The sequence below is a fragment of the Vanacampus margaritifer genome, chromosome 13, assembly GCF_051991255.1.
Source record: "Vanacampus margaritifer isolate UIUO_Vmar chromosome 13, RoL_Vmar_1.0, whole genome shotgun sequence".
NCBI lineage: Eukaryota > Metazoa > Chordata > Actinopteri > Syngnathiformes > Syngnathidae > Vanacampus > Vanacampus margaritifer.
In genome coordinates this window covers 1,097,809-1,107,808 of record NC_135444.1, presented here as the reverse complement: position 1 = coordinate 1,107,808, position 10,000 = coordinate 1,097,809, and the positions used below count along the sequence as shown (strand labels likewise).

The window sequence follows — 10,000 nt, the reverse complement described above, 5'->3', positions numbered from 1 at the left end:
TTGGGGTACTGGCACGTTGGGGTAGTGGCACATTGGAAGCAGAATTTTGTTGAAAATGGCATAATAAACCTTTACATATGGATTTTTTTTGGCCAGGTGTGATAAGTGTGTAAAGCTTTTTGGTCAATGATAAAACCCTCAAAAATCATACGCTTAAATGTTCATTTAAGCATATACACATTTTTTATATACACATATATATACACACATATACATACATATATACATATACATACATATATATACACACATATACATACATATATACATATCCATATATATATATACACACATATACATACATATATGCTTAAATGTTAATTTGTGTTTATAACTGACTATTGTCATAGAGCAACTTTCAAGTCATGACTATTAACAAACAAGTGAAGTTTGGGATTTTTTGGAGCATGTACCGGGGAGTTATTACGTATTTTGTCTATTATTGAAGGAAATATGAAACACAAAAATATGATGCCCCGCTCTCGTCATATAGTATTTCAAAAACTCAAGATTGTTTTCCCCTGTTAATGGCCCAGGTCTTGACATGGTCCAGGCCAAGATTGAAGTCAATTGGATCAAACGTGTAGGAGAAATGAGCAAGAGTATGCCCCCTGTAAATGTTCAAAAATGGGCAAAAATCGTACATTCAAAAATTCCTAGCTCACTTCCTGTTCATTTAAGTATATGGGTCTAAGAGACTTTTTTGTAGGTCTTGGGCTCCCTCATATACAAATATTTTTTTCGTAGATCTTGCTTAAACGTACAACCGGCGCTGCTTCGGTAAAAATTTCTAGGTGGCGTTAGTGAGTAATTTTTGTAAAAATAGTGCAATACATAATAAAATATTGCTCATTTTGCCAGGCCAGATGTGTGTGCCAAGTTTCATGAGTTTCTGTGCATGTTTAGGCCCTCAAAATTGGTGTTTTCTTGGCGAACCTTGGTACCTTGCCCACGCCCACAGCGATTCGCAAAAACTCACAAACTTCGTGTTATGACATCCTGATGGCCTAAACACTCTTCTGAGCAAATATGAGGTAGATCTAGTTAATGTGGTTGGAAAAAAAAGTTGAAGAAATAATGTAAAAATATATATATAATTTGCCAGTAGGTGGCACTATCAGTACAAATAAATTTGAGTCTTTGATCTTCAAACCTGGACTCACATCAAATGTGTAAAATTCTGAGAAGATAGGATCATCTGGGTCAAGTTAACGCAGCTTTTATTAAGGCGAAAAGTTACAATATTCGGTGTTGGGCATGATCAACATCTTAAAGCTTTTCTGACAAAATTTCAACTGGATTTCTCAAACGGGCTCGGCAAAATAGATACAAATGTAAAGTATGGAATTTCTTGTCACCACTAGGTGGCGCTACATGTATAACAGAACATTATCATATCGATGTTTTCAGCCCTGGCTATTAAGATGCATGTGATGGTTGTAATTTTTTGGAGCGTTTACAGCGGAGTTATTAAGTGTTTCCTCTTTTTTGATGAAGGAAATATTAAAGGCTAAATTTGAGGCCACGTCCCCGTCATATAGTATTTCAGAAAGTCAAGATTTTTTCCCCAGTTGTAGTCCCAGGTTTTGAGATTATACATGCCAAATTAGAAGTAAATCGGATAAAAAACTGTTTGCAAAGGGGGCGGGGGGGGGGGGGGGTATGACCACAGTGAATGTGCAAAAATGGGCCAAAATTGGACATTCAAAAATTCATAGCTCACTTCCTGTACACTTTAGAATATGGCTTCCACTGACTTTTTTTGTGTGTCTCGGGGCGTTTCACGTGCCTGCCAAGTTTCGTTGCACTCAAATGTGCCGGGATTAGTGCATATTTTTCCACATTAGGGGGCGCTATATGTTGTTATGGCAACTTTATAATATCAAATTTTTCGTGTGTGCAAAGTTTGGTGAGTTTTCGTAAATGTTTAGGTCCCCAAAAATGTGATCGTTTACGTAGAAGAAGAAGAACTAGAAGTAGAAGAAGAAAATTAAAAAGAAGAAAAATAAGTAGAAGAAGAAATAGCGGTCCCTGCTCAGGCCCTAACTATACGAAGGTAAATATGGTGCAAAAGTAACTAGTACCTGTAAAAAAAAAAAAAAAAAAAGTGTAGTTGTAGTAAAAAAAAAAAATTGTACCTGTAGAAAAAAGTATAAATTTGTATCTGGAAAAAGTCGTGAATTGCAACTGTAAAAAAACAAATTAAAAAAACATTTTAACAGTAAAAAAAAGAAAAAAAAACTAATCATAGGTACCAGTAGTTGGGGGGGGGGGGGGGGGGTCTTAGAGTTACGAAGATTCCAGCTAACACGAGCGATATACTAGCACACAGCAGTAGCTGCGTGGCTCAGGGAATAGATCGGCAGTCTCCCAAACTGAAGGTCGTGAATCGTTCCGCAACCCTTGAGTGACTTTTTTTTTTCAATTCTTAATTTTACTCTCTTTCAAGTGTAAATATAAATGAGTCTATTTGGTCCCACTCTAAAAATAATCAAATTTACTGTACAGAATTTACTGTGTAGATACATATGTTGAATGGGTCTCGATCTAGATTCGAACTATCAAGCTATCACAAGCTTAAATCCCTGAAATGTATTTGTTGTGTGTGTGAAAGCGTGAAAGCAAAAGTGGGTGGATCAGTCTTGCAATTATTTGTGACATGTAACAGTAACCTTGCACTTGCACCAACATTTGTCCTGATAGTTGACTTATATTTGCCACATAAAAGCAATTACTCTATTACATCATCTTAATTCACAAATGTGTACCAGCAATGTGTACCAAACCTGTTTAAATTGCTGATTGTCCATGCCCTTTTGAAAGTTGTAGCACACTGAGTCCATCAAGCTTTCACTAAGTTGACGTCCCTCCAGAAAACCAGAGCTGATTGGCTGCATAAGCTCCTCAAGTACAGAGCCAAGATGTGGTTGAATGCTCGTAGCACATACCTTCTCTGCCGACATTGCCACTATAGCTGGAGGACAAAATGTTTTGAATTATTTTGTGCAACTTGGAAGGAAAATGTATAATAATTTTATGCACAGAGAACTTCCATCCAGAGTGATTATCTTCTGTGGCTGGACTAATGCATTGGTTGTCTAAAAGCTAGTCTACTATTGTCCACCCTGAGGGCATACTATCTGAGGCACTTGTTCTTGTCTACATTTATCACAACAAAATACTGTATCTCTGTAACAGTAGCATCTGTCCCCTTCTGAATAAAGAGAGCCAAGAATGAGTAAGAACAAGCCATTCACCTCTGACTTTTTCCTCCAATTGTTGCCTGCAGTTGAGAATCTGGTCCATGTCTGAGTGGATGAGCACTTCTTGTTGCCGCAATGATTTTCGACATTGTTCCTTCAATGCAGAAAGTCCTCCTAATAGATGTTCTTGGACAAGAACGTATGCTGCCTCCACAGTCTGCATTCAAGTGGTTGTAATTTGCACAACATCAGTTTTCATTGTGTTTGATTAAAGCCACCCCTGACCACATTGTGGCCCCAGGTAAGATTTAATTTTGGGGTTATGACACAATAAGTTTTCTTGTTGAAAGTAGACAATCATTTTACAATATGAATTAACTTGTCATTACTCTGTAGCATTTCTTTGAAAGAGATTTATCAAATACTAGAAAAGTATTTGCAGCTTTTGTCATGTTTATTACCATGTATAAATTTGTAAAAGCTCTCCAAAGTCCAAACTATTTGAGTTAATTGAATTCAAACAAATAATAAAGCATCAGTAACATCAAGGATTTGAGTGGTTCTCAGAAAATTTGGTCCGCTGAGGGCTGTAAATAGTGAGTATTTTTTTTCCCCCTTTTAAAATCAATCACCAGGTTTGCAGAGATGGGAAAAGTACTGACATTCTGTACTTGAGTAAAAGTACAATTACTTGCATAAAAAATGACTTTGGTAAATATTAATTTTAAATGATTACTCAAGTAAAATTAAAAAAGTACAGGCTCTAAAATTTACTTCACAAGTAAAAGTAAAAAGTATTTTTACCAGATGTTTCCTCCTCGTGTCATATCATTTATATATATATTACATATAAAAAAGACCATTCAATTTAAAAGATCATCCTGACGAAACCCTTCAAACTGACGAAATCGCCTCATGAAGCCCTTGCAACATTTGTTTTACTCCTCTAGATGGTGCCCTTGGTTTAAACAGGCAATGGAAATTATATAAGTTTCCACTGCATCAATCAAAAATGCAATTTAGAGGAGTTAAAAAATATCACAAGTGCTTCATGAAATCTGACAGCAAACAAATGGAACCAAGCTGGTCTATAACACTAATATAGAATTTAATGCTAAACTAATGCCATTAATCCACTAATCTGAATATATGACTGGATAGCCGATAGGCCAAGACTTTTGAAGTCCCAAGGCCGCCATATTCCTCATCCCAAGAAACATTTCTCGGCATACACTCCTACACATTTATAGTATAGAAATTGGAGAACATTTGAGACAGTACTTTGTAGAAACAGCATGATTTATGTTTTAAAGTTATTAAACATGAACAAGAGGACTTTTTACAACTTGCCTTAAATACATGTATAAATTATATGCTTAATGGTTTTTGCAGGAGGAAACTTGTATATTTTTTATTAAAGAAATGTTTACTGTAATTCAACAAAAGATGCCTCTGCTAAATCTAATATTGGAGTCTAAGGAACTGAGCAACAAAAGAAAAAGGTCGTTTAAAGTGGCACTTACCGTCCACTTGTTCTTTTTTTCTTTTACTTGTTAATAGTGAATTACAAAGTAGTGGAAAAAACTACTCAAGTACAGTAATGAAGTATTTGTACTTCGTTACTTCCCATCTCTGCAGGTTTGACCTTTTATAAAATTAAAAAAAATAAATCACACTAAATATGTAATTTGTATATATATTGTATATATTATGTAAAATATGACCGTGATATCATAATATTAACTCTTTGACTGCCAACCGTTTTCAGAAAAGGGATGCTGTGGGTGCCAGCCGATTTAAGCATTTTTGACTGATCTTTCAAGGTCAACAGAAAATTTTGTGTTTGGACTATGGAAACACACATACTACCAAATGAAAGATTGAACTCTCATCTTTCATCAGTTTGTTGTTTGTTTCTACCTTATTCTGTTTTTCAGTAATCAACAATAGAAAGTGGTTAGTTTCACCCAAATGCTCTGTTTTGGACCAAAATACAGAGAAATCAAGCTTTTTGTGAAACGATATGTCATGCACTCTAGTGAATTTGACACCTTTTTTTTCCATGAATGATGCCACAAACACCTAAACAGTGCTTTACTTCTGTAAAACACTACCACCAACAATGAAAAAGTGTTTTTTGATAGCAAAATACGTTTATTTACATTCAACAGTGTAACAATTTGACGAAACAATTTGGCAAACTATTTACAAATGTGTGCAACTGTGGTACTATTTACAATTGTGTGGATGTTTCAAACTACAGTTTTTCTTTTTGTGTAACAATCCCCTGCAAGCAAGGGGACGCAGCAGGATTTGCACAACAGATTAGTTTCACTGCGATTGCTCCTTCGCGTGCAGACCCTACACTTTCTTGCCGGCGTTTTTTTCCGGGGAGTAGCAGGTATATACTGCAGTGTGTGTTTGGCCATGTTGCCATCAAGTCTACTCTCAGGATCATGATACGGTGACCTTACGGTGGTGTTATGTCTGGCTTCCTCATGTCCTTCAGTTCCTATACCGGGTGGTAAGAGATGTTCTGATCCATCTTATCCACTCCATTCATGGTGGCATCGTCGTCCAGAACCACTGTCTGCTCCGTGATCAGACTGTACCCACTCCTCCGATGAATATGCATTGGACTCGGGGTACTCTTCGTCGTCCGATTGAACGTCCGCCTGTGCAGAAGTGCTCGGTTGTGCTCCGCGTTTTCCTGCGTTAGCATCGCTAGCCGGTGAGGCTTTATGACGTGATCATAGCCGCCGCGTCAACGCTTCCAACTTCGGCGTCAACCTCGGAGTCACCATCATCATCATCGTCGTCATCAATGTGCTCTTTAGCATTGGTCGATGTCTTTCGTCTTTGAAAAAAATGCTCAAGCGTGAGCTGCTTGCAACCGGTCGCCATTCTCGCTTCCTCAGCCATTCTCCCCTCAACACTCTGGCTCCGCCTCACGTCTTCTACTACTGACACCTACCCGATCTTGTCCAAAGAGAGTCATTGCTGCCATCTAGTGCCCAAAAATAGTCATTATACTAACTAGATATGCTTGATACTTTCAGCACAGCTGGCCAAGGCTTTCCTCCACCCGTTCCCCCCCCCCCCCCCCCCCCAAAAAAAAAAAAAACAGTGAACAGGCAGTCCTCATTTGGATTTTACTAAACGTTATTAAACGTTTTTGGCAGTCAAAGAGTTAAAATTGATATTGTCGTCAACATGTTACAATATTAATAAAAGCAGCATATCTCAGTCAAAAATCCTTTTCACCCCCTTCAACCGAACACAGCGTTAGCCGCGTTTCCACCGCAGGAACTTCGGGGTAAATTTACAGGGCCGTCCCGTATGTGCGTGTCTCCACTGCAGGAGCCTTCCCAACCGGGCCACATTTACAGGAACTTACGGGGACGAGCGGAGGTCCTACTCGAGAGTAGGTACTCCCGATCGGGCTTTTGTGATTGGCTAAAAATGATTTAGTATAAAAAAATTTGCTGACCTTCGGGCGCGACGATGATGCATTCTCGGCTTAAGTCTCTTCCACCAAAACAATTCTCTTAATAATTCTTCATCTAGACGACGTCTTCTCTCACTCGAACCATCCATCCAGGCCAATTACATAAAAAAAAAAGCTGGAAAAAAACAGCAACCGCCACAAGTTTTTCTCTTTCTTCGTTGTTGTGATTTTCGGCGCGCGGTGCTTGGGTGACGTCACAGGAGAAACCGCCGCACGGCATTTACGTGTCGATCGAAACATCGCGAAATGGGTTGTACTCCGCAGTGGAGACACAGCCACAAGCGGGCCGGCTGAGAGGACGGTTCCTGTGAAAGTCCCTCCTGCCCTCCCCATACCCAAATGTCCTGCGGTGGAAACGCCGCAATTGTGAACTACATAGACCATGATACTTTGTTCTGCTGAGCGAATAGGATTTAGCATAAAACTCAGAAGTTAAGTTAAACAGTGTTGTGAACTTTTTTATATTTAAATATCGCTCCAACATCCCCACAAAATTGTAATAATAATCGTATCATGAGGTTGACATTGCGATAGTATCTTATGATGACCCTATTGCATGCACAATTTTTTTGTGTATTCTTGTACATGAGTGATTTAAAGGCGTACAATTCAACTGCCAGCATTTAGTATTTTGTGAAGCGAATAGCTAATTCATTGTAGTAGCCACGTGAATCTTGAATGTATCCGATGCGTATGACAACCATTGTTCACCATTCAGAGGTAATTTTCTATGTATAACTGATCATTTGTACCAGTTTTTTTTCAACTGAATATCTTTGTATGAAAGCAGTGAAGCTGTTGAAGTATAAAACTAATTTGGTACTTGAAGTGTTTGGTGTCCATGTACCAACCAGTCAAACATGAAATAATGTTGTATACCACAACACAATATTCAACAATTTCTTGAGAACACAGAGCTGAGTGAAATACCATTATTTATTCATAGCACACTGCAGGAAGGTTAGGTGTAAAGCATGTATCATTTTTAACTGGTTTTGAACAGGTTCAGTTTGGGCTGATGTGCAACACTCTTAGACCATGTTTTCTGAGAACACCCATTTATGCTATACAGAACTTTTTTTATCAGGTCATCAGCTTTTTTGAGAACAATAAATTAGTTTGTGTACCAATGTACTTTGATCGTTTAAATGAAAACTGACTCAGATGGTTTTCATTACACCTCTAGTTGGGGACTTGTGGCTCACCTCAAACCAAAGTCTTTTCTTCCCTGTCTTCTTAGCTTTCAGGTAAGGAACCATTTCTTTTTGCAGAGATGGCAGCAAATGCTCCATGACTAGGTTGGCCAGCACCTGACATAAAGCAAAATAGCATTAACTCTAGGGCTGTGCAATTAGTCGAAATTCAATTACAATTTTAATTATTACAATTACAATTACAAAATCAGCGTAGTCGTAAAAAAAAAAAAGATTATTAATATTGTTTAAATTTTGGCATTTATTTGCTCTTATGTTCAAGTTATCTTTTTAGCATTCCAAGAGTACTCGTTCCCTCACCAGAGGTGCGTGTTCATTTAAGACCCAAAGAGGATAAAAATGACTGGACACAAGGTCTGTCAAAGTTGATCTGCTTTTATCTCAGACTACAAATTCTCAATTAAGGGCCATCTTTTTAATCTGTCTGCGCAGGAAAAGGATTGTGTGAACAATCCCAAAGAATCGGCGGGGCTTTTCTAGCGGCCCTCCTTATTTATACAATAGTTCAAAAACAGCCAGTCTAAACAATAACTCCTAATCTACTTTGTACCAAAAAGGAGTTTGTTTTCCTCCCTTTTACACCCAATTCTGCATCTCATGATTTCTCGCTGGTAAACATCGTATCATTAACAAAGTTCACAATTACCTTGTAATCATCATATTGCAAATAGTGAAATCCACTGACCGATTAAACAAACTTAAAGTGTGACTACAGCTGACCGATTTTACTGGTCAGCCTGACCATTGCTCATCTGTAAATAAACTTGATTAGTACTTGTACTGAAAATTAATGATTAAATGTCTTCTAAAATGCTTGATGAAAACACCGTGTGGTTAACATATGAATAAAACAATCTTAGCAAAACATATGCGTAATCAATGTGTCAATCATTAATACTGCAAATAATATAACTTTATGTGATTTACTTCCATCAACATAAATTTTTGAGTTGTTAAAATGTATACATTTGCACCTTTTTAAAATTTTAAAATAATTGAATATATTTTGTTTCATTGTAACTTGCATAATTATAGTATTTCAAAGAATTGTATTTGTCTTCATATTTTTTATGTTTAAACATTTTCTTCTTTTGTACCCAAAAAATAAATGATCGTCCTACTGCATGGTGCACATGCTGCACCCCAACTTCAAGTTTTTGCCAACATAAATAAATAAATATATATTATTATAAATACTGAATATATCATTATAAATTCTGTTTGGACTAAAAGGAACTTACATAATTATAGTGCTTCTCCATATTTGTTTTTGGTGTTAATATTTTTAAATGTGTAAACATTTTCATGTATTGTACCAAAAAATAATCGTTTGAATAATTGTGATTTAAATTATTGCCAACATAATTGTGATTATTTGTTTACATAATCGAGCAGATCTAATTAACTGTAATAATTGTACCCCATTATAGATGTTCAAATGCTGTCTGTCTGTTTGTGCGTATATACTGTATATGTATTTACGCATATATACTAGTGCTGTCAAAATTAAAGCTTTAACTCTGGAGATGAATTAAAATTCTTTAAAGCGTTATAACAAATAACTCTATATAAATAAATAAATTCCCCTCCCTGAGTCATCACCTTATCAGGGTGGAGGGGTTTGCGTGTCCCAATGAGCCTAGGAGCTATGTTGTCTGGGGTTTCATGCCCCTGGAAGGGTCACCCATGGCAAACAGGCCCTAGGTGAGAGACCAGACAAAGCATGGCTGGGGGACTTCAACGCTCATGTGGGCAATGACAGTGAAACCTGGAGGGGCGTGATTGGGAGCAACGGCCCCCCCAACCACAACCTGAGCGGTGTTTTGTTATTGGACTTCTGTGCTCGCCACGGACTGTCCATAACGAACACCATGTTCAAACACAAGGTTGTCTATATTTGTATTTTGCACTAGGACACCCTAGGTCGCAGCTCGATGATCGACTTTGTAGTCGTGTCATCTGATTTTTGGCCACTTGTGTTGGACACTCGGGAGAAGAGAGGGGCGAAGCTGTCAACTGATCACTACTTGATCGCTCTGATGGCGGGGTAAGATGCTGGTCCGACCCGGCAGACC

At 37.7% G+C, this 10,000-nt stretch overlaps 1 protein-coding gene across 3 annotated transcripts in view; it reads right to left on the bottom strand.

The window, feature by feature from the left end:
* niban1a (niban apoptosis regulator 1a) overlaps positions 1 to 10,000 on the bottom strand; it is a 73,287-nt gene that overhangs the window by 18,530 nt on the left and 44,757 nt on the right. For all 3 annotated transcript variants that reach the window (XM_077583141.1, XM_077583142.1, XM_077583143.1), the window contains 3 exons: positions 7,917 to 8,021; positions 3,258 to 3,420; positions 2,787 to 2,974 (listed from right to left, as the gene is read on the bottom strand). In XM_077583141.1, the coding sequence (XP_077439267.1) occupies positions 2,787 to 2,974; positions 3,258 to 3,420; positions 7,917 to 8,021 (456 nt within the window). The remainder of the gene's footprint in view (positions 1 to 2,786; positions 2,975 to 3,257; positions 3,421 to 7,916; positions 8,022 to 10,000) is intronic.